The sequence below is a fragment of the Ischnura elegans genome, chromosome 2 (assembly GCF_921293095.1).
Source record: "Ischnura elegans chromosome 2, ioIscEleg1.1, whole genome shotgun sequence".
Lineage (NCBI taxonomy): Eukaryota > Metazoa > Arthropoda > Insecta > Odonata > Coenagrionidae > Ischnura > Ischnura elegans.
In genome coordinates this window covers 110,398,583-110,424,617 of record NC_060247.1, presented here as the reverse complement: position 1 = coordinate 110,424,617, position 26,035 = coordinate 110,398,583, and the positions used below count along the sequence as shown (strand labels likewise).

General features: G+C 38.5%; 1 protein-coding gene across 2 annotated transcripts; it reads right to left on the bottom strand.

Moving 5' to 3' along the window:
• Positions 1–1,290: 1,290 nt before the first annotated feature.
• On the bottom strand, positions 1,291–25,673 carry LOC124154392. 2 transcript variants are annotated; one of them, XM_046528088.1, is made up of 7 exons: positions 25,503–25,673; positions 19,812–19,906; positions 17,670–17,782; positions 11,144–11,295; positions 10,367–10,520; positions 1,733–1,899; positions 1,291–1,594 (listed from the first exon to the last, which is right to left on the bottom strand). In XM_046528088.1, the coding sequence occupies exons 1-6, from the start codon at positions 25,531–25,533 to the stop codon at positions 1,749–1,751; spliced, it is 696 nt and encodes a 231-aa protein (XP_046384044.1). In that variant the 5' UTR covers positions 25,534–25,673; the 3' UTR covers positions 1,291–1,594; positions 1,733–1,748. The 2 variants fall into 2 exon arrangements, with proteins under 2 accessions (XP_046384044.1, XP_046384043.1); XM_046528087.1 differs by having other exon boundaries at positions 1,291–1,578; positions 25,503–25,672.
• Positions 25,674–26,035: the final 362 nt, after the last annotated feature.

Here is a 26,035-nt window from a genome sequence, read left to right as displayed (position 1 = left end):
TCCACAAAAAAATTATAAAATCGAAAAATGAATAGGACTCTAATCTAAACGTCAAGAAAATTTAAAAAGCCATTTTGGCAATTAAACACAAAAATATTGTTGCGAAAGTTACTTCTTTTTCTCTACTGTTTTGTTTTTAATTGTTTTTAGTTTTAGTCGTTCAATTTTACGAGCAGTCAATTAGATTTTCAGCTTACTCTTGTCACAAACATCACACTACACAAGCAACGCAAACATCCGTCATTTTTATTTTTATTATCTATGAATACATTGGTAGTGGTGGCCATTGGCTACCGGGATAATTTTTCATGCGCCTTCGGCGCACCAGAAAGTCTGCAATAATAACAGCCGACACCTTCGACCTGAAGACGCTGGCAGGATAGCCAGCGAAACTGTTGTCTACAAACAAGCTGACGCGGAAGAAAACCCTGAAGAAATGCAGAGATCAAACCATCGCCGCGGAAACCTACGTTCTAACATGTATACCAAACACCTATATTTGCTATATATTTATTGATGCAGTAAAAAATTTAACTAAGCGGACTAACAAAGCTTCACCAGCCTTCTACTAATCTTAAATTAAGAATAGTCTTCGGCCCAAAGTCCAGAATTCCCAGTTAAAGCGTTATGGATTCAAAGTGTCTTTGCAGAACTTAATAAAATATCTTTCTCAAGAGAAGTAATTCAAACTGGAAAAATAACTAAACGGAACGAGCGATAATGTTGCATCTACTCTGGGTGATCGTCCATTGCATTTGCTATTATCTAGAGTTGAGTATAAATTTCAACTATCTTTGCGACTGATAGGTCGGCCGAGGTTTTTTGGGTGTTGAGAGGACGTGAATTCATGAGAACCAAGCAAAATGCAATAGGCGGAGTCTAGCCACCGTGGAATTCTGCCGATTTCAGACCACCCGTGGTCTTCTTGAGTAAGGTAGCTGCGTAGACAAGTGGGAAGCTTTTTTTTTTTGGACAATCTCTCGTTGCGACGCTGTGACAAAAGTTTTTGAGAAAATATGACGACGCCCGCGACTCACGCTCTCTCTCCCCATTCCACATCGCAACTTCCGCCTCCTGCCGCAACACCGCTCGATACATCGCGACCTAACCACCAGGACAGTCGTAAAGTTATTTGAAAAGGATAGGAAGTAAAGTAGATGGATAAAAAATATTTATTGCCCAGAAAAAATAAATAGAAGAACAAAATGAAAATAGAACAATCCGCAGGCACATTAATTACAAAATAGATAATTACAGTAATGATAAACTTTGAATTTTTTGAAATTTCTACTAGTAATATTTTACAATTTCGTAACATAACACAATATAACAATTGCATGAAACATAAATAAAAACGGTAAATGAACGCAACAAGTCGTATTCATACAAACGCAAATGAAAATCTTTTATTCTTTACTTAATAAATAAGAAAATCCCACAGCAAAAGGGAGATTTTTCCTCGAACAACAGACTTTTGAGTATATCTTGAGATATATTCCAATTCAGTAAAAAGTCGGTTGAAGTATTCCGGGAAATCCATTTATGGGGTGGGGTTGACGGCAGTACTCTTGGTTACACCTATGAGTAAATAAATCTTGATGGAAAAATCTCGTAATAATTTATTATCTGAACCAAAAACACAATAAACAAAATTAAAATTAAGTGATGTAATGATAACATCATTTTGTCCTATCTTTCTAATGACAGGAAACTGTCGAGGAGAAATACATACCTATCATCAGAAAATTTCACTCTACTTCATTACCCGTCACATTATATTGGGCACAGGGAGCGGAGGTCAGTAATACCGTTTTTAATGCAGTAAAAGTCGATGCCAATCGACTTGAACAAAACGAAGAATGCAATGGAATGGACCAATCAAAAAAACGGGCTGAATTGCTGTAAAAGAAAAGATTTGGGCTATTAAATTCATTGTCAGATGTGTTATTCGCAGTTCCCATATATTTACAACAGTCATGCAGTAAGCTCGTGGATATGAGTAGGTAAACTCGAATCAGTACAAGTGATTTGATAAATAAAAAAATAGAGTCACGCCACTTATGCGCATCGAGCCAATTTTATTTCATATTTATTATTCTGATGCCAAACTCATGATTATCTGAATTCCAGCACCCCAATCATCCTGTCCGTGATGTGTAACATCCATCGCTGAAGGCTGCGGGTACAGCTGAAGTCAAGTGAATTACTCGGGTAACTTATTATTTACGTAAAATAGTTGCGAATCAATTGTAAACAATATTAAATATAGGACTGGGATGGAGCACAATTTTGCACCAGCAAAATGCAAACGTGAATTATGATTAATTTAAAAAAGCTATTTATTTGACTAGTTTCCACACTGCTTCGAACCTTTGCACATTGAACTGGTGACGATATACCTTGGCTAACTATTTACAATCTAAATTGTTAATCCCAAATGGATATATTTATTTATAAACAAAAGATATGTTAGACGTATGTAAAAGCCGGAAAAATAAATATATTTGCGTTATTTAAACGAAATCAATATTATAGTTGTTGTGCTGAGATGTTGGTACCAGAGATCTCGGGGAGTATCTAGACAGTTTCAGGTGGTTTTTTTTGTCAAATTTCTTTCTTATTTTATCACGAACCTATACTTTCCCGTACATATTTGGAGTTTTCACAAAATGTTACTCCAAATGTGTGCCGTCTCAACAACTTCTTGCGCGAACGGCTTCGCTAGCTCTAAAAACTCGAATTAATTTATAAGAGCCGCTGTTAAATTATCCTAATTTTACTGTCAAATATCTCCAAAACGGTTCATGGGAATCTCTTTTTTTGGGTCATTGACAGTAAGTCTTTCAAGAAATATGTGACCATAGTTTCATCAAATGCTTGTTACTTTTTTCGAAACTACCTTAAGGAAGAGGAAGGTAAAATATGTAATCCACAGTCATTATCATAACTACCGCCCAAATAAAGCACGAACAATAAAAAAAGCATGCATTCTGCGAACTCTACTTTCTGAGTGAAATTCGAACAAATTTTTATAATTCTATGCTACGCAGCTAAGTAAAAAAACCTATCGAGTGACCGTCTTAACGATTGAACTCAATTGAATGACTTGATGATACCACATCTGCAGTGGGATAGCCAGGAATTTCGTTCTCGGGGGAAGAGGGAGGGTCAAAACCATGGTAGAACATTTTTGAAAAACGGGGTACTTAGTTGAGGGTTTTAAACTAAGTTTTACACTAATCAAAATCGAAATATCTTCATTTATCACAGTAATATTTCGTATATTCATGATACTTCATTTTTTTTCTTTTATGAAGGAAAGAAATTGTGTTTCTATATGTGGGGTCGTGACCCCAGGACCCTCCCCCTCGCTTTACCACCGCTCATCCACACTTGAAGCCAATGCATTGAACTTCCGCCCATCTTTAGGTCACAAGTATTTACACGAGTGAGCTCGTCACTACTTTCAGAAACATGCAACATTGAAATTTTGAAATTGTTACGTAAGTCATCTCACGTTGGACATCAGCCCTGTGTGAGCGGTCTATGACTGACTTCAGATGATCCTATACGCGGCGCAAAGAGATTGTAATTCCATTATTTTGAGTTCAGTGGTTGTGCAGCTGTCATGCAAAATTTGTTTTTGTATCGCGTGAGTTTTGATAAGCCAGTATTTAATTATATTATAATATTAATTACAATATCATGTATCTACGAGAAAATCTGTGCAAAGTGCCCCCAAAAGTCATCAAATTTCACTCTTGCGGCAGAATAGAATTTAAAGATAAAAAATTCCGCGTGACCCACCTATGCGAGGATTGAAAAGGAAGGGCAGGGACGAAGAAAAATATTTGTTGCCATTCCCAAAAAAATGTTTATTTCTCTATCTCTTTCACATGCCGACTTAATCTCTTAACAATACTTCACTATCCGAAGTATACTTCTTATCCGTAGAATGGTTCGGACAAAAATGTATTCCTTACCATCTTCACTTGAGTAATGCGTGAAATGGGCAAGCCGATCGACCAATTATCTGATAATAGTGTTTTACGTCAATACTGACTATGTGCCATGTGTAAATGACGATTTTTAAGAATAAATTCTCAAAAAATTGATAAATAGACCGCAGTTACCGAGCCTCAGGGTCTGGCGTCGCATAGCTCAGACTTGACGCGTGATCGCATAATCGCCCTCATTTCCTTGGTCGCAAATTTTTTCCAAGATTTCTTCATAGTATTCTTAAGAAACCTCTACCTCACACTGTGATGTAAATTTCCCGAGTTACATATTTCATAAACGAAAGATAACGTCTTCTTTATTTGAAATTCCATGCGAAAAATGGGTACGCCATTTTGTTTTGTAAACCAAAATCTTCATGTGAACCAAAATCTTCAAAAATCGTAGGAAATACAGTCAAGGAATCTGGCCAAAATAATATTTTGCCTTTTTTCCCAAAAAGTCATACTACCGCAACACCATCTGATTAAGATCAAAGATTTTCGGAGAAAATACGAGTTCGCGCGCGTTTTTGAATGAATTACTCATGTTTGTGCGACTGTATCTCAGCAACGGATAAAATTTATGTAAAATGGTATACAAATCCATAATATTAAATCATTTGTGAGTATTTTCGCTAAGTTTTTAGTCTCTATCTCATAAAACCCATTTTGGACTTTTGACCGACTTTTTCCGATTTCTGACCACTGTGTGCCGCCGCGATAGGAGCCCGTCGACACGTTCAGGTGAGGATAGGGATGGAAGGTAGGGGACAAGGAAATACCCGCGTTGCCATTGTGACAACGGAGCTCTCTGCTAGCGAAACCATTACTTGATTTACCCACAGAAATTTTCAGAGTTTTCCATGAGGAGAAAAATCCATCCATCATTTTGTTGGATAGGGGGAGGGGGACAGAGAGATAAAGACTCCAAGATGGGTCTTCAAATGGATACAACACATCGGGGCCGGGAACAGAGTCCGAGACTTATACGCCCGCGCTGCCGAGGAGGGGTTTGGAGGCAACGCGTTGGGGGCAAATTTGTGTTCTCGCTTACTGGGAGTAATACATACTTGTGTGCGATTTTTTGTACGCCAAGAAAGTTTTCTTTTAATAGTGAATTAGAAATTATCTAATTGATCGGCGAAAATAACTGCTTGATCAACTATGCCTGGCGGGGACGCCATGGCATCAACGACTTCAGACGACGACGACGCGCTCTCAACTGAGAACGCGTATTCGAACGATGACATCGTATCGATTACTGCTGCCAAGGACAACGGTGCCTCTTCCTGCGACGCAACCATCCATGTTCCGGCATCGGTAAGTCACAGTGTGGCTTCCCCTCCTTCTATCCCTGATGTGCAAATCCCAAATAGAAAATTAATTACTATATCCGTGCTAGAAAAAGTTACTTATGATCCACGTTTCCGCAAACTAGCTGGCCTTCCGCCAATTTCTGCCGCTGTGGCAGCTGCTGTAGATTTTGAATCGACTCAACAACCCTTTCCTTCCAAAACTAACCTTGTATTAGAATCTGACGCCGCTGATGCTAGTGAAGATGATTATCGACCTCCTTCGAGATCATCTGAAAGAAAATGCCTTAGAAAGTCACCTACTTTGCCAGATTATGCTCCAGTTCCGGTATCAAATCAGTTCGCTGCACTTTCGGATTGCCATGATGATCCCTCAGCCGATCCGCTGCCAGTGCCATCTACATCGACAAACTTGAATCAAAATTTACGCAACCAGCCATCAGCGCCATCTCAACATCAACCTCGAAATCAACCCAGATCATCTACCCCACCGATATTCCTGAAGGATCCATCCATCTAACTGGTCTATCAAATTTAGAGCAATTAAATCCGCATGTGAATTTCCGCCAGTATGTCACTCAACTGGCGCGAATATTAAATGTCAACCGACCAGAATCTCTGATTTTCGCTCGCTGGTCCGTCTCTTTTCTGAAAAAATGAGAATACTTTACATACCCACTCCCTGAAGATAAGAAGACTTATTCGCGGACTTCTCACGGATACTACTATTGAAGAAATCAAGTCATCTCTAGCTGAAAGAAAACTTTTCCCAGAAGATCTTGTGCAGTTGCGTACTACTCGACCAACCCGCCGCGAACAGGAGCGCCGTGACAGAACTCTTGCTGATGATCCCACAGCTATACTTCCAACGCCACCCAATAGACTGCTCCCGCTATTCCAGGTAAAAAATCACTTGAAGCCGTGGGGGCCAGCATTTATACCGAAATAGGAAAACTCAACACCTGGTCGATTTATCACCCGCCGAAAAAACTGGAAACGGATGATCTTCGAGCATTCAACATGCTGCTTGCCGAACGTGCTATCCTTGACGGTGACTTTAATACAAAACACTCCCAATGGGGAGCTTCCACATCGAATACTGCATGTAAAAAACTCCTTTTCATCGAAAAAGAGCGGTCTGCTGCCATTCTCTCGCCTGCAAGTTTCACCCACTACGGCGCTCACGGATGCGACGATATCTTGGATATTGCATTTGCCACAAAGCTCCCCCAAATCAACCAACCTTGCACTATTGATTCTTCAGCATCTGATCACTTCCCAATCCTTTTTAACCTCAATTGTTCTCCTACTTACCGCATTCCTACCCCCAAAACAGCCATCAACTTTAAAAAATTTTCTCGACTTATCAGAGACAAACTGCACAACCTTCAAGAGCTTCCGCTTACTTCCCGCTCTGATGCCAATGCCTGCATAAACTAACTCACCAATACCATCCGCTACTGTACTGAAAATGCAAAATTCATAATTCCATCGGAGAAATCTAACGATGGCATACCATTGGAAATTCTCCAGACTATGCGAGAAAGAAACAAGGCTCGCGAAGCTTGGCAATCACAAAGGACGAGAGAAAGCCACGAAAAATTCAAAGCGCTCAGAAATAGAGTCAATTCTCTACTCCGCACGCATTGCCAGACTTTATGGGACAAGAAGATTGCTTCTCTCACCACTTGAGATAGTTCAGTATGGAAAATGGCCCGGGCACTCAAAAACCCGCGTCGAGCTACTCTCCCGCTCTCCTGCGATAAAAACACTGCTTCCACGGATGACGCAAAAGCTTCACTTTTCAAGTCAATTCTGGAAAAGCGATTATCCAATAACCTCCCGTCACATATGGAAGAAGAAGCAGAAGAGCATTGCCTGAGCCTTCAACATTGCCCTTCCGATCAACCTGCTCCAACGTCTGCCAGTGAACTCACTGGCATTATTGCCAGCTTAAAAACCAAATCTGCCCCTGGTCCTGATACAATATCCAATAAACTCCTCAAACACCTTCCCTCTCCTGCAATAGCCTTCCTTGCCGATTTATTTAACTTTCTCTTTCAAATATCGTATTTTCCAACCTCCTAGAAATGCGCAAAAATAATTATGATTCTCAAACCTTCGAAACCTGCAACAAACCCTTCCTCTTATCGTCCCATTTCAGTCCTGAATACCCTCTCCAAACTATTTGAATCTGTAATCCACTCCAGACTCCTACATCACCTTTCCCTACATAATTGCATCAGTCTAGAGCATACTAGTTTTCGACACCATACTTCCACCACGCACCAGATTCTTCGCCTGACGGAATCCATCATCGGCGGCTTCAAGCATCGATGGATCACGCAAGCCGTATTCCTTGACTTGGAGGCAGCATTTGACGGGGTTTGGACCTCGGGCCTCGTACTGAAACTCTCTTTCCTCCCTATCCCTATCTACCTTCAGAAATTAATCCAACCTTTCACCTTTGCCCGCACCTTTTATGTTCAAGTCAACTCCTCGTTTTCCGATACCGCAGCCATCTCCTCTGGCGTTCCTCAAGGAGCCATTCTCTCCCGCACCCTTTTCAACATCTTTATAAATGATCTTCCCACCATTCCCGGCACTTCATCTTTCCTGTACGCTGATGACACCACTTTTATTGCCCCGGGTTCAAACCCTAGATCGACGGCAGAACTCTTCCAACGGCAGGTTGATGAATACGAAGAATGGGCAATATGGGGGGAAGCAAACCCACGCAAATTTTGTCCACGTCACATTCTCTCGCCGCCTGAAAGCAGGAATTGGCGAACCATTATTCTACGGCAATACAGAAATTCCTCGAGCTGAAAAAGCTACATTTCTTGGCGTAATTCTTGACCAAAGAATGCGATGGAAGCAGCATATCACCTTCACTACCGGTAAAGCAATGGCAGCCGCAGCTTCACTTGGACCCCTGCTCCATCGAAACTCGAAACTTTCACTGAAGACTAAACTGTTTATCTACAACTCCATGATAAAGCCATTACTTACGTACGCTTCGCCAGCATGGCTCATGGCGGCAAAAACCCACCTCAAGAAAGTGCAAACAACGGAAAATAAGATTGTAAGGAAGATTGCAGGGGCTCCCTGGTTCCTGCGCAATAAGGATATCCGGAAGGATTTAAAAATTACCCCAATATTAACAGACCTCACATCAAACTTAGTAACTTTTGAGAAATCACTGGCATCGCCGGAAAATAGTCTACCCATTCATCTTTGGGATTATACTCCTATACCTGTTGAAACGCACAAGTCCCCAAAAACTGCCCTCAAACCCAACCATTTCCCTTCCCCATAATTTTTTACCAATTGCCACACTGTGACTACCTTGAGTAATTTTACCTGAAATGACGATTTAAGAAACTCACCATAGACAGCCAAATTAGCTGGGAGTGGTGATCACCACCAAAGGAAATTTTGGCGTGGCGTGGCGAGGGGTTTGGATGGGAAGGAACAAGGAAAAAGGCGCCGCCGCGATAGGAGCCCGTCGACTCCTCTGGGATAGGGATAGGGCTGGAAGGGATGGGACGGGCTACACCCTCGCCGCTATAGAAGCGGAAAGGGCCCATTAGCGAAATAGCGAAAGGGCCCAATAGCGAAACCCGGCATCAGCCATTAATGTGCCGACGATTTTGGCGAATTTTCCTGCTAAAGAGAAGAGAAAAATCCATCCATCATTTCGTTGGATGGGGGGAGGGGAAAGAGAGTACGAGGGTTCTGGGCGAACCCTTTGAAGGATACAACGCACCGGGGCCGGGAACTAAGCCAGTATCTTATAGGCCCAATCACCCGGGGAGGGGTTGGAGAGGAAGGAAAAAGGAAAGGGGCGCCGCCGCGGGGAAGGGGATAGGGCCAAATCTCACGATAACTCACTGGAGAGAGGGAAGATTGGGGCTACGCAAAAAGCGCAAAAAACACCTCACATAATAATGGACGCTACTTAAGGGCTAAACTACACGTTCATTTTTTCCGCCCCTCCGAATGATATCTCCAGCGATAGAGTTGCAGGGACCAAAAAAGTGATCGTTCGATCCATAATTTTCTGAGCCATTCCCTCCGCCCCATTTATCATAATTTATTCCATCATTTTCCGTATTTAAAACTGTCATTAAATTGAAAGGGAAAGGTGGCGTTACAATTGCTTTTAGCTACCGTGTCAGCGATCGTTTCAGCGACGGGAAAAGGGACGTGTCGAAGGATGGGATAAGGGATGGGATTTCCATTGCCCGAGCAGTCGCGGAAAATCATCGCGAATGGAGGTCATTTTTTTCCACCATCATTGAAGCGATCGCAGGGGCTGTGCCTCTGAATGGATTGAAACATTAATCATGTGATTCAGGCTATAAATGCACATTATAGAGGCTAAATGACTATATAAAGCTAAGAATTAATATCTAATCTGCATCAAAAACCGCGAACCTGAAGACGCCAGCTGCAACACCGGCGAAACTGTCGTCATGAAAATGAATCAACGCGAAGGTCAACCCGAAACCTTTGTTACCCATGCGGCACCATCCCGCCAAAGTCTCACTCGCGAACGAGTGATTCGGTCGGAAATACCCAAAAAAAAGTCTGTATCGTTCGTTCCTATCGTTACTTGATTTAACTATAGCTACAGATGCTGGAAAATATTAAAATTTGACCTTTAACTGCATTATAGCACACATGCACTGACATAAGATCATGCTTTTAACGTTTTTGTTTTAAGCCGATTTTTACCGGAGTTACCAGAGCCAGTCGTTCAGTGATATCGATCAGCGTTTACCATTCACTTAAATAAGTCAATCGCAAATAGTCGATCGCCGATCACTACTTATGTCAATCAAGACCGAAATCGGCCATCACCTAGGCCAGTCACGACCGACTTCGGTCTCACGGACGACTGATTCGGTCGGAAATACCCAAAAAGGTTGTATCGTTCGTCGGGATGATTCTTGTCACGATTCGATCACACTAAAGATTTCCAAAGCGTGAGTCGGTCTGTCAGCACTGTCCATTTAATGCTATATTTCAATGTTATAAGTTTATACTTACCTACACACGTATTCCATCGTATACAGATTAAGGAGAGGATCTTTCGAACCGCAGAACACAATGTCTCTCATGTACTCGTTATCCACGAAGTCTAATTGTGAACTGCAATATCCCCAAATATAGGTCGAACAAATTATCTCTGCGTCGGATAGGCCTGAAAAGTTGATGAATGGTTACAAAAAAAATAGATCAGCAGCCAGTGTTGTGAGTGACATAAACCGTATTTTCTCTTTTAGAGATGTGTTTCAATGAAGTTATTTCGCGTTTTTTGGTAAAAATATATAATTTGACCTTGGGAGACCTTGAATGACTTTGGGTTACCATGAGTGTCCTTGAGCGACATTAGATGACCTTGAGACGAGATCAAAACTTGAGAATTCTGTTGCAAATTTATATCTAGCATCACAATCAAAATTAATGAAGTCATTCCTCGAAATTCGCTGAAAATCACAAAAAGAATTCATCATGGCTATTCAAAAAAAGCCTCATACTAAGTTCGTGGATTACAGATCTGGTCATCAACAATGTTTTTGGAAAAGGCATTCCATGCCGAACCTAAAACTGCCATTGAAATCATGTTACGTTGCGTGGTACTCTGTAAATTGACGTGAAAGTGAGAAAAGTTAGATACATAAAGAGACAAACCAAATAGAATAGCGCCTTTTTATCCCATATATGAAAATATGCGCTCAAAATGTAATGGCGTGTTGATGAAATTTCTCTTCAAATTGCAAGTTATCTTTTCAGTGATCCAATAAAGTGGGTACTACAAATTACCAAGACAAATATCCTCTTCGTTGTCACAGAAATAATTTGCGATTGCCTCAGCCACATGCACGCTGGATGGAAGCATAGTCTTTGCTTTATTTGAGACTTCCTTCACAGTTTCGACTCCTTGCATCACGCACTCTTTTATCTGCTCTCGTCTCCTGGAAGAAAGATTCAAATATGGTATAAGCATTGTTTGCGCAATATAATACTATAATTTCATGAAATCAAGATACTGAAGGAGACAGGTTGAATTTGAGCATATCATGTGATCAGCGCCCTAGCCTGTGGGGAGGGATTCGGGGGGATCCGGATCCCCCCCCACTAAATATGACAAACAATTGCTTTTCTTCATAAAAGAAAACAAAATATTAAAAAAATCATGAGTTTACAAAATATTTCTATGAAAAATGTGTTTTTATTATAAAAATTGTTAAAATTAGTTTAAAACCCTCTACTTAGTATCCTGTTTTTTAAAAATTTCCCCCCTGGTTTTATATGCCACCCGAATAAAATTCCTAACTGCAAGTGTCGAATGAATGAACAAATACGTAAAAAGATAACTACAGAATATAAGCAAAATACACCAAATAAGCAATAAAAAAAATATTCATCTACATCATCTACATAATACCATGCGAGCCACCTCTAGGGTGTTTGGCAGGGGGTATTCTGCAATGCAGGGGGTATTCTGCAATGATGGCATCATAGCATGGCATAACAAGAAAAAAATAATGATTGGACAATAACACCATAAAATACTCTGTACCAATAACACAAAAACATAAGTTTTACCACAAATCGTTACGAACATATATATAAATATAAAGTTTTGGTAGCAAAAAAAAGGTGAACGAACTTAAATCCTTTTTCTAAATGGTCTTTTATTCACATATAGCGTTAGTGTATTCCGTTTTCTAGATGAGGAAAGTTTAAAATATTTCAAATATATATCTCGATCTGGTAAAAACTTTACGCATCAAAAGAAAAGATTATCTCCAATGTGATTTATACAGTCAATTAATTATGTCAGAATATATAGAATGAATTGTGAATTGCGTGGTGTTAAACGATTTTTTTTGGGAAAATATCAATCAGCGACCGAAATTCATCGTGAATTGAGTGGGGTTTACGGCCCAAACAGTATGAGTGAAGGTGTAGTCTGTCATTGGGCACGATTATTCAAAAATGGATGAACAAACATTCACGACTCACGACAACATCAACGATTTCGGGGGTTCAACAATAACGCAGATCTTCAGAACGCAGTGACAGGTTGGCTCCATTCACTGACGACAGATTTTCATGAAGCATAGCAATCGATTTTTCGACCACCCGGAAAAATAAAGAAAAGTTTTGATTTTAAGATACTAAAATTTTTCTAATTTCTCCGGTTTAATTTTAATTTTTAAATGGCGGATACTTTCTTACGCGGATTACCCTCGTATATCATTTTCTCTCCGATAGGGCAGCGTAACGATGCGAAAAACGAGGAATAGGTTGATATTAATGCCTAATCATCACACTTCCTGTATGTCAGGATCTTTTATGATATCAATTTCCCGAACGTTTAATTCCCTACCGCATGAGTTAACACAAAGCATGTCTGAACAAAAGTTGCAATCATATTTTTAAAAAAGGTACAACACAATGCCGGTACCGTAGAATTTTATTCTTTTATTGTTTCTCTATTTATTTAATACATTCCGGCGATTAATTATTTATTAGCTGTGTTGTTTTAAAAGTTTTCGATCATACACACCGTTAAAGAGTTTCAGTATTTATTATTGTTTTGCCTTATTTGATTTTAACTCTTTTCGTTTAAAATTTTTTAAATTTTTTATTCAATTTTTTATTAATTCATTCAGTTTTAAATTTTACGCACACATTTAACTGATTTTACTGTAATTATTTTAAATGGCTTTATAAAATTTTTCATTGTAGCTAATATTGGATAATCCACCAACTCTCAATGTTCTTTAACTTGTTATTTACTATGTTTGTTACGTACTTTACCTGGTTTTAATTACATATGCCCACTATCCTTTTTTTATACACAAATATATCCTGAATCCTTGCTTTCTGACCGATATTACCGACAGTGGGCTCAACCATGACTTGACCAGCTCAATCTGATATCCACGGAAGTTAACCGTCAGAGGAAGAAAGCGTCATACGTTCAATGGATGTTTTGAGAATCTCATATGTAAAACATTTTCATATATAAATCTGATCCGAGTCACTGAAATGAAATTATTTTACCAAGCAACAGTGCCAAGGCCCAGGGAAAGAGGAGGCCGGATTGTGTCCTCACGTGGGCCTCGTTTAATAAAGACCAAGTCGAGTTAAAATTATTCTAACGAAGGAGCACAGCTCATGTTACTAAGACAGCAACGATATCTCCCACTTTGCTAAACATCTCCTTGTGTGTGGCCACACAAGTCGCTTAAAACCGAAATAATTCTTCACAAAAAAGGAACGAACCCAAATTGGATGCCTTAAAAAAACTCGAAATTCTTCAAGGCCGAACCAACCCCGACATCAACTTAGTCACCGACCGTTCAATGGTGTCAGGCTCAACTTTGTGGAACATCTACATCTACATCTACAAATTACCCTGCGAGCCACCTCTAGGGTGTTTGGCAGGGGGTGATCAATCACCAGCATGCAGCATGCATTTGGACTCCCACATGCACACCACACCGTCCAAGAAACGTCCCGTATAATAACAAACTATACTACTATATGCTGTTAGAAATAGAATATAGAATAGGAATTCAGAAACATGCAGTAAGTTTTACATAGGTTAGTAGGCTACACTACAAGTGTTTCATGCAATCTGTTTACGCGTTCTATTGCTGCCGTTATAATCTCTTATTGATCGTGGAAAAAATGACATTCGGAATCTGTCTGTTCTGCAATGTATCTCTCTTATTTTATTTATATGATCTGATCTTCCGTAGTACGTTGGCGTCCGCAAGATATGGTTAATTTCGTCAGAAAAGACACTGCTCTTGAATTTATCTAAAAGGTTTAGTCTATTTTTCAATCTACGGTCCGACTGAGATTCCCATCCGAGTTTATCTAAGAGGTCAGTTACACTAACAAGACTATCGTAACGACCTTTCACATACCTGGCAGCTCTTCTTTGCACGCGTTCTAACTCTGTTATTAAGCCTTTTTCATGAAGGTCCCAAACACTGGCAGCGTATTCCAAATGTGGTCTAACGAGGGAAAAGTAGCTAATTTCTCTCACTTTGTCGTCGCACTTTCCTAATATTCTTTTAACAAAACCCATTTTACGATTAGCTTGACCGGTTATTTCTCGAATATGTTTATTCCACGATAGATCATTATTGAGTCTAACCCCTAGATATTTCACAGATTCAACTGCCTTTAACTGCGTGCCCCGAATGACATAGTTACGCTGTAGGGAGTTATCCTTCTTCCAGAAATTCATTACGACGCATTTTTCCAAATTTAATTCTAACTGCCAAGCATCGCACCAAGCTTGGATAGCAGCAAGGTCATTCGTTAGTTCATCTATATCTTTGCTGGAACGGATTTCTCTGTAAACTACAGCGTCGTCTGCAAATAATCGTAACTTACTCTGCACTACTTCGCCAATGTCGTTTATATAAAGAAGGAATAGGAGTGGGCCAATGACACTACCCTGAGGAACGCCAGAAGTCACTCTAACCTCATTGGAGACTGCACCGTCTAATACTACTCTTTGGACGCGGTCGCTCAAAAATTCTCTAATCCAGGAAATGACATCTTCGTCTAGACCGTAAGATTTCAGTTTTATTATTAACTTTCCGTGGGGTACTTTATCAAATGCCTTTTTGAAATCAAGAAAAATCGCGTCTACTGGAATGTTGTCTTCCCCGGAGACTAAAATATCGTGGGCGAAAAGCGCTAACTGAGTTTCGCACGATCTGCTTTTCCTGAATCCATGTTGATTTCCCATTAATAAGTTTTGCGCGTCTAGGTGTTTCATTACCGAGCTGACTACGATGTGTTCAAGGACTTTGCAAGAGATGGACGTTAAAGATATCGGCCTGTAATTAGATGGCTGTTCCTTGTCTCCACTTTTAAATATAGGCGTTACATTAGCGATTTTCCAGTCATTAGGTACTTCGTGTTGCTTGATGGATTTACTGAATATTAACTGCAAGTAGGGGGCAAGTTCTGAGGCTAGTTCTTTATATACGCGAGAAGGGATTTCGTCTGGACCAGGTGATTTATTTGGACTAAGCGATTTCAATATATTTTCTATTCCGAGCGTACTAATGTCAATAGCTGACATCTTATCTATACAAGGATTGTCATCGGTCTCGCGTGAGTTTTCGGAAGGCTCCGTGAACACGCTCTTAAAGTAGGAATTTAATAAATTGGCTTTATCGTAACTGCTTGTCAACACATCTCCATTGTCGTTTCTCAGCGAACATACGGTAGATCGTTTACCTTGAACTTCCCTAACATATGACCAAAATGCTTTTGGGTTATCCTGTAACTGCTCTACTAGTGTTTTTCTTTTAAAATTCGTGAACGCATTCCTTAACGCTTCCTTCGTGGCGGCTTTAGTCATCCTATATTTTTTGATTATTAGCTCGCGTTCATTAGCGTATAAATCCGTGCTGACTTTTTTCATTTTAGCATGACACGCTCTCTGTCGCCTCAATGATTTTCTCACTTCCGCGTCGTACCATCTCGGTTCGCTGCCTTCTTTTACTATTTTACTAGGGATGTAGCTATTTATTCCCGAAGTTACGAGCGAAAGAAAAGCTTTCCAAGTATTCTCTACATTTAACTTTAATACTGATTCTTGAAACTCGGGGAAAGCATTTTTCATATGACTCTTAAACCCATCAAAATTAGCTCTTTTAAAAATGAAAACTTTACGCTCTTTTTTAAAGTTTACAGCGGTATTTAGAGAAAACTTTGCAGTTACTACCCTATGGTCACTTATTCCTTCGACAGTGCCAACGTTTATTACCTGATGTGGTATATTTGTCGCTAATAAATCAAGAATATTTTCTCCTCTGTTTGGTGCGGATGCTATTTGAAACAATGAATTAGATGTGAAAGTGTGTAATAAAGCCTCGCAGATCACTTTATCCCTCCCACCAGGAATGAAGCTATAAGTCTCCCAATCTATAGAAGGTACGTTGAAATCTCCACCCACAATCAAGTTTCTTTCAGGATACTTGGATGCTACGCTGTTTATTTGATTTTGAAAATCCAACATTGACGTTATATCTGAGTTAGGTGGTCTGTAATACGAACATAATAAAATAGTTTTGAATTTTGGACATTTAATTAAACACCACACTGATTCAACGCTGGTCTCAGTTACGGTTATCGGAAGTTGAAGTTCACAAATGAAAAAACGACTTCGTTTTCTTCCACTAATTTATTTTTACGGTACGACATGTTTCGACCTTGAGCGGTCATTTACGAGTACAAAATTTTGTCAAAAGTCGGGTAAATTATTCCAGGAAGGGACTTGAGAAGGTTGGAGGGGGAAGTGGGTATTAGGAGGGGGGGTGGTAATGGGTGGCGGTTATGGTGAGGGATGGGAAAACCACTGCGAGGACAGTGCAAGGGTCATTAATAAGGATTAGGGTGGATGTGGGTTATCAGTAGGTGTGGGGTTGAGTGGGAGGTTAGGGTTTTTACGTCCTTCAGTGTAGTTTAGAGATACTTTTAGAAGGGGGAAAACCTTTCAAATAGGATATCGTTGAGTAAGGGACATTTTCCCATATTCCATTCCCATATTTCATACATATATTATTATAGTCACCGACCATTTGTACTCGTGGAATTCCCCCTCCAACACTTATTATTCCCAACCCCATCATCACTTTACCGATTAGCCCTACAGCTGTTTACTCCTTGCCGCGGTGCGTGTACTCGGATGCAGCGACATCCAGGCCTTCCTTGCCTCCCTCCCATGATTCACGAACCTGCAACCCAGCATTCTGCATCATTCCCCACTCCTCGTTCTCCTCCCCCACCGCTTCTTCTCCCTCTCCGCCCCCCTCTCATAACCCTTTTCTCTTTTTTCCTTTTGCATGCTCCTATTTAACGTCTGTGAATTCTTTTAAACTTCGCCAGAAAATGATAAACTGTACTGAAACCGGTCGAAAGTGAATAAATTATGGTGAAACTGACTAAGTTTTATTCCTTCCTGAAAGTGAAGTCGAAAGTGAGGGCAGATTAATCTATCGGGCATTAACTTATACATTTCATGCAGTAGAACAATTAATCTCACTTCAGCAATGCTCCTGTAACCTATGTAAAACTTACTGCATGTTTCTGAATTTCTATTCTTTATTCTATTTCTAACAGCATATAGTAGTATAGTTTGTTATTATACGGGACGTTTCTTGGACGGTGTGGTGTGCATGTGGGAGTCCAAATGCATGCTGCATGCTGGTGATTGATCACCCCCTGCCAAACACCCTAGAGGTGGCTCGCAGGGTAATTTGTAGATGCATGTAGATGTAAGTAATAAAGTATCAATGCTCACCTGCACACGTGTTTGCATAGGAGACGTGGAGTAGATGTGTACGTTGTTGTGTCCGACCCCTCGTCCGGTGAGAATCCATCGTAGATGCATCGTTCTACAGTCTCTGAAAGATTCTGAAAATTTTTTCTTCTTACTTAAATTTCATAATTGTAACAATTTATCAATATAACTTATTTGACTGTTTGTTCGCAATACGTCTTCTAAATTTGATAATGCATGTGAAATTAAAACTTCTCTCCAAAAGTCAAATTGACAGTATTCATATATTAAAATTGGTCAACATGTCGTATTTTTTTCATTTATTTTATAGCGAAAACTTTTAACGGCCTTTTATGCGTATTTACGACTTATTAAAAATTCAGATCCATCCCATTGTTCTTGAATTTATTGCATTAGAATTTAATTTAAATATCCCCTTGAAGAAGTCATAGTAAAAGGGAACGAAAACAGATGCAAATACAAAATGACTGACCAGCGAAAGTCCTTAAGAAAGCAGCATGCATATGTATCAGAGTGCTTTTCAGTTATAAGTCTGAACAATATTTTTTATAAATAAATTTAGCCGCAGTTCAATAGTACCGGCATTTTCGAATCATCTGAGATGGTGAAAATATTCCAATTAATATAAATTAAGGCAACAGCATTCCCAGTAGTATGCTCTTATTTGCAGACAAATAAATTCAGATGAGTAAAGTAAATTATTATAACTTTAAAAGATATCGCTTATCTTTGCATATGAAGTACTTAACAGGAAACATTTTAGAGCTGCGGACATTAATTTAAGCGCGAAAAACTTCACTCAAGAAATTGTTTGAAAGTATTTCTTCAGAATGTGGATAAATTAGTATCTGCACCAAATCGCAGAAATCGCCAATTTCACATCGATTGTTGACGAGTTCGCTTTGTGGAAATTCATTGTAATACGACAAAACAAGCTGTGGATATTTTCCACACTATTTCATTCACTCAATTCGGTTTCAACGTTTACACGTCATTATGAAAGGCTGTCTGTATAAAGAGAACTAGCCTAGTAATATAAATTGCTGGAAGGTAAAGATGATATCAAATTTAGAATTTTAAATTATGCATTTATTAGAGAAGGAAATTCAAGCAATTCATGTGTAATTAATTTTTGATTTTCAAAGAAAAAATATAAAATATTCGAGTATGCGAAAGAACGTTTTATTGTATGGAGTGGAAAACTTGGACGATGAAGAAAACAATAATGAAAAGACTGAAAACAACTTAATATGGCATCTCAAAATTTTATGTATCAACATTGTTTCAAACACTTAGGCTGTGCGTAGAGCAGGCCTTGATCGCTTTCTTAGGAAGAAAAGAGAAAATTCTAACAACTTGAACACATTATAAGAGGGTAAAAATTATGAATTTTTCAGTGTGATCTTGGAAGGGAAGAGATGAAGGAAAGCGCTCAAGATGGAGAAGAAAATGCACAAGGGGGCAAAACATCAAAGATTGGAAGCAAGGGTACTGCAAAGAGGAGGTACAATACCATACAAGGGTGATATCCGTTTCCACTTCGCTCGCATTTTAATCGGTTTTCAAAAATATGAGTGCAATGCGATACAGTTATTACAATATTTTTCAGTACCTACTTTCTTTGTAATTTAGAGAAATGGCGATTCCCTTCCCTTGGCAACCAAGTTTTTGTATATTTAGTATTTTTGTGTGTTTATCAATTTCTGTACTTTGCTCTGTTTAGGAAAATCATTACTTGTATCCCTTGGATTCTCACCCCCTCATATATAAATTTCGCTTAGTACCACTAATTACACCATTTTCCATCGTGAAACTCGGATCAATTTGTCCGTCAGCGACGCGAATGGCGACTTTTGTAAACCCATTTAAGTGCGTGGTGGCTGACAAGAAATTTATGGGCCTACCTTCTTGAGATTCCTCTTTTTCAATATTCGTGATTGGACTGTAATTTTGAGATAATGGTGACCAATTGCAACGGGAAAGAGAGCGATGCTTTATCATTCAACGCACTGAATAGTAAATGGCGTCAAAAAGGACAAGGTGTCAATAATAAGTCTACAGTGGTAGCTATAATTTAATGAGCAAGGCGACACTCTCATGAAATAAAAATGATACATAAATTTATTCTGATCCATAACTCACAGCCATTCTTCTCTGGCATTCCCGTAATCTCACAGTTTCCAGATCGTATGGCTCCGGTTCAGCAACTGTGAACGATGTAAATGCTATGAAAAGTCCTGGAAGTCGAGAATAAAATTTAAATTAGTAGCATATACATCTATGGAGGAATTTGGGTTGGTATCTTTCGAAGTGTGAAGGTGATAGAAGAACGGTGAAGATCAAAAGGATAGATATTGAGGGCCAGTGGCGTAACTATGGAGGGATTAGGATAATAGATTCCTCCAAAACCTCAGAGGATTAAAAAACATATTTAACCCTAATACGGGCAACATATTTTTCTGACGTAATCGGGCAAGGTGAGTCCAATGGACTCTTTTAACTTACGCTTTTAATTTAAAGTATTAAACAGTGACAAAATATTACTTTTCACATCAATTTGTACATATTGTGCACTATAGAATCTATATTCTATTAAGTCCCCAAACGACCACTCATTCATTCATTCATTCACGCACTCATACAAATGTTTGGGGTGAACGAGGCGAGATACGACAAAAAGTCTTATGAAGACCCCCTCTAAAATTGTTTGAAACCCCAGGAAAAATTATTAAAACAATACATTTCCAATTATTTATCTGTCTTTTCAATTAAAACTGGGTATGGGGATTAGTTCAAAAAATGGCCACCAAATTCCAATGGCGGCGCGGCAATCATACAAACGAACAATCATAGCAACACCTTTGTTTATGCAAGCAAGAGAATCTACATTGGAAAAGAAGATAAAGTAATTAAAACGAAAAACTGATAAAGATAAGGTAGGAAATTTAGAAAGTAATTTTTGAAATGTCTATTTCTTCACGTCTTCTTTCCACATGAACAAACATTTGTTTACATCAAAGCGTATTCAAATGAAAAGCGAAAAAATATAAGGTAGGAAAATACTTATTGTTTTTGGTATATTACATCGAAAGGTGGTTGTTATTAATTTCATAGTTGACAAGTGCACATAATGCCATTTTAAAAAGATGATTCGTGCTGTTGACTGTAGTTCGTGTCTTGCTGGCGATACACGATTGTAATAGAAAGACTTTAACAAGGCTTCCATAAAATATAGGTAGGTAAAAATGGTTTTATTTTCATTGTTAGTGATGGCGATAACTTTTTCTTTTTGTATACGTTCTTATTTCCGTTAATGCCCTTTTCAATGTGCAATGTTATCCGTGGCATGCATCAAAGGCAGTGAATAATACGATATGGAGGATAAGTGCAATGAAAGGAATTTCTTATTCAAGTCTTGCGAAAATAACGTTCGTTGAGTGACTAAGTTATTTAGCTGTAAATATTATTGAAATCTTCACATAGACAATGTCTTGTTCACCAAAGGCTGTCATCTTATAATCAACAGATGATCTTATAGCGCATTGCGTTGTATATTAAAGCTGTTAAGAGATATTTGTGTATCCCGATTCATTAAAACTTTAAATAGAGGTATTTCTGAAGTGGTATCATTCGCGATCATGGTAAATAATATTTCGGTAAAATAAGTCATACTAGCCCCAATTCATGTGAGGGATCCCCATCTGGCGCATTTGCAGTAGATATTGATATTCAGTTCCTTCGTAATTCTATTGTGTGTACAATCTCTCTCTCTAAAGCTTACGAAGGGAAACAGCAGTCACATCTTATTCATAGATCAAGAATTTGGTTGGGTTTTGTGAAAAATAATTAATTAACGTGTTTTTCATTATAACACGTATAGTCGTTATGTTATGATATTACGTAGGAATTGGGTGTTAAGTGGAACATGGTCTCAACGTTTTTTGTATTTGAATTGAACAATTTAGAGACTCTGTCAGACTCGTAAAAATTTACTTTACTTTTTTTAGCCCCTCAGAAAAACGTTTCTATTCAATAAATATTTATATTCATATTGTAGCATTCGTATCATTCGCTCGTTTTACGTGAAAGTGGAAATATTGCTTATACCTAATCTAGCCAACTTAAAAACGAACGATCATTAAGTAACAAGTGGCAAAAAAAGTGTAAGACCTCCCACAGCGACCATTATAGGCCGCAGGCCTTAGTCGGGGGGGCCTAGGGGGGGGGCAGAACCCCCCCAGCGAGCAAAGCGAGTCATTTAACATAAAATTGATTATTTTTTGTTTAACAAAATTTTACTTTACTTATTAATTTCATACAGAGTCAAACAGCGAGTACAGTAGACTCATTTGACTAATTCTTTCTGTTTTCACAACATGAAAACGCAAAATATTTAACGTTACATGTACATAGTGATAATTTTACATTATTTTGACAATTTGAACCAAATATTTGTGAAATGCACATTACTTTTTACATTTCGTGCAAACAGACTCACCTTGCCCGGATTTGTGGGAACTCAGGGAAAAAGATTATTTCTATGTTACTTTCATTCCGATAGAAGTTTGAATTACTCTAATTTATAGGAAATATACAATTAGAAGAAGTAAAAAATTTACAACATGCTGACCTTTCAATAACATAATAAAATTCTCAAAAATGTGTTGCGTTGAGTCCAAGAGACTCACCTTGCCCGTATTAGGGCTAAAACTACTATTTCTGTTTTGAAATAAGAGGGGGTGAGGAGCCAAGTGATACCAGTGATTGTTTTCTTTATATTTAAGTATAGACATTGATGGAAGAAATATGCAAGTATGGTACGAGTGAATCTCTCTTCCGTACTGACGTCGAGTGGAAAAGCAAATGCGTTACTAAATGGAAACGTAATAAAGATACACTTTTGTATGTTCCACAGAAGTTTTAATAACCGACCCAGGTTTCGACAGTACACTATGTCATTATCAAGGTCATGGACATAGTGTACTGTCGAAACCTGGGTCGGTTATTAAAACTTCTGTGAAACATACAAAAGTGTATCTTTATTACGTTTCCTGTGACCGAGTTCCACCAAGTACGCCTCCCAGCCTTAAGCGTTACTAAATATCTAGTTAATCTCATTTGTTTTGTTTATCTGATTTCTATACCTAACTCAATATATATGAAAATATAACGTGTACCCGTTGGCTTCAAACACCCCTATGTGATAACTGCATCAACCAGTGTAACTGCAGCTAAGTTCCAAAATAATGTAGTAAAATGTACGAGGAGGGATCCAAAAATAACCGGACAAAATTTTTAGAAAATTCAAAATTTAACTTATTGTGTTACAAACGCAAGACACCTTCGAAGTACTCTCCATTTGCACTGATATACTGATTTAAATTTTTTTTCCACTCCGCGAAACTTTTTTGGTTCTCTTAGTTTCCGATTCCTTTCAGGGCTGTCTTTGATTTTCTCTTCACGTTTTTTTCTCGTGGATATAGAGAGTTACTTATACCACTTATTTTATAAGAGCGCGACCCGGGTTTCAATGAGTAATCATCATCATCAGGCGCTAATTAAGAATAATTAATTTCATTAAGAATTAGTGATTTTTTTTTTCCTCTTCACCTCCGAGATGTGTCCTAAGGATTTCCCTTTCATCACCATTTTCTTACGGGGGAGCAAAAGGAAATTACAAGGTGCGATGTCTGGTAAGTAGGATGGGTGAGGAAGCAGTGACCTACAGTACAGGCAAGCAGCTACACGTACCGCTTTTTGATTTGGAGTCAACAAGCGGTGGATGAATATCGCCGTGATTCGTCTCATTTGCAAATCCTTGCCTGAAATTCGCTGCAATGAACTCCATAATATGTATGTTTGCACTCTCCGAACATTATTGGACAGCTCCTGGCAACTTTCGAATGGCTTTTTCTCAGAAATGGTATATCATAGAGAAAAAAGTATAATAACAAATTTGCATATTATTTCCTGATTTTGGTCTGAGCAATTTTTATCATTAAACAAACCGTTTGGCCAAAAAATGCTAAACACCCATTTTGTGACCTTTCACCTAGAGAAAAACATTTTGCACACACGGAATCGATGGGGACTTTTCAGAATTTCATAAAAGTGGTATTCCTAACTTTCCTGTAAATTTTGAGCTTGTTGGAAATTTATGCAAGGATCAATGTCTATTTTTACCGGGAAATTTTGATTCATTTATAGGTATCAAACCGTCTTCAATATACTTTAAGAACGAGTTCAATGCTTAAGTATTTAATCTTGGGTTGTTCATCGCCTTTCTCCTAAGTTAAGCTGTTTTCATGATAACGCATCATTCCCGTTTTATCGGTTCGATTTTGGCTCGCTTTCCTGACGAATTGCACGTTTAAAATTTCCGCTGCAAACATCTCTAAACTTTCTAAGCATATGTATTTAGTATAGAGTAGACATTTTTAAACTATCGATTGCATCTCGGATATGGAAAAATTAAACCTCATTTGACTGGAAAGAGCTATCTATATTCTTCACAAAAAAGTAATTCTGATCGTAATCCAGCCCATTTGCATTCTTTATAAAGAATATGCCCTAGAATTCACATATCACTGATTTAAGAGACTAATAATGAAAAATCTGGCAATCCTATGCATCACATGTTCACATGCAACATTTTTAAATCATTGATTACTAAACGAATATAAAAATAAGTCTCGTCGACGCCATGTTTATGCTGCAATGGATGATATTTATGTTAATATATTTAGGTCATAGTCACATACGGTGCAGGGAAAAAACTTAGAAGGAAACTAACTACAGTTTCGAAATGAGCATGCCCTTTTTAGCATAAAGTAGCTCAAATATTGAAATCAACAGAAAATGTGTTAAAAATTGTTCCCCAAGGTAATCAGTCGAAGAAAATAAAGCGGTAATCAAATTTCTTTGAAAGCCACTCATGACAAAGTTGGTGGAAACTAGGGTCAAAAAAGGATGTCTTAATAGTAGATAGAATATATTTCACAAAGAATTTTATTGACAGAATCTACGTCTGTATAACAATGTTAAATAATACTAACAGTCGCACAAAATAACTATTCTATAACTCTTATTGATTCATATATAAGTATCAAATCGTCTTCCAAATACTCTAAGAACGAAGTGTAATGAGTAAGTATTAAAGTTTAGGTTCTTCATCGCCATTCTTCAAAGTTGCGCGGCTTTAAGATGAATAATCAATCCCGTTATATCGGTTCAATTTTGACCCCCTTTCCTGACGTACTACATGTTTCAAGTTTCCACTTTTAGCATTTCTAAACTTTCTAAGCACATGTATCGATACCTCCACTGCACAGGCGCTCAACAATCGCCCACCGATTCATATCCGCTCATCTAGAAGCCAAGCGATACGAATGCGCGCAGCTGGCACTATCCGGACCACAAAAACTCTTCCCTATTTCTACAAGCATCGGCGGTGAGCGATTGAGCTCTGCCTATTGCCAGCTGAGCGTATGCGTATTTTGGGCTCCTGGGAGAGCAGATTTTTATTCGGTGGGCGACTGTTGATCATTTTTGCAGGTTAGGTGTCAATATGTGCTATAGAGTAGACCTATTTTAAGTATCTATTGCACATTGGATATAAAAATATCAAGTGTTAGTGGCTGCAAAGCTCTATGCTATTCACAAAAATGTAGTTTTAGCACTAAAACTAGCCTATTTGCATTCTAAGTAAAGAGTAAGTCGTAGAAGTCAAATAATACTGCTTTGAGAGACTCAATAATAAAAAAAACTGCCAATGGTTTAAAATTATATGCATCCCAACTTCGCATGCAACTTTTTAAAACGCTGATTACTCACCGAATATAAATAGTTGATTCGTCGACGCCATGCTTTGGTAGCACTTGTTGATATATATATTAATAGTATTATAACTTCAGAATGTTGGTAAAGTAAACCGAAACTCGAGGAAAATCGAGCGCTCTCTATTCGGCAAGCTACTCAGCTCAACCCAGAATGATTCTAACAATACTGACCAGCTGATATCTTATATATGATCGCGTACTTTGCATATATAGGTTGAGAAATGGCGCAAGAATATTCTCAATGTTGTTGCGTAAATAAATCAAAAGAGATCAGGAAAATTGCGATTTTGATTAGGAAACTTTATAGAACCAGCTCCAATCCAGCCATAATAGTAGAAAGAAAAATACTGGCCTCGATAGCGGCGGGATAAAATCCTTGCCTTACAAACCAAAGGTCGCGGGTTGGCCCACTTTCCATGAAGTGTGTGCTCTCAAACATCCATCGTTTTGAACTCATTTTCTCATGTATGGGAGAATATGCACTCAATGGGAAAAATAGGCGCTATAGTATTCGGTTTATCTGTGTAT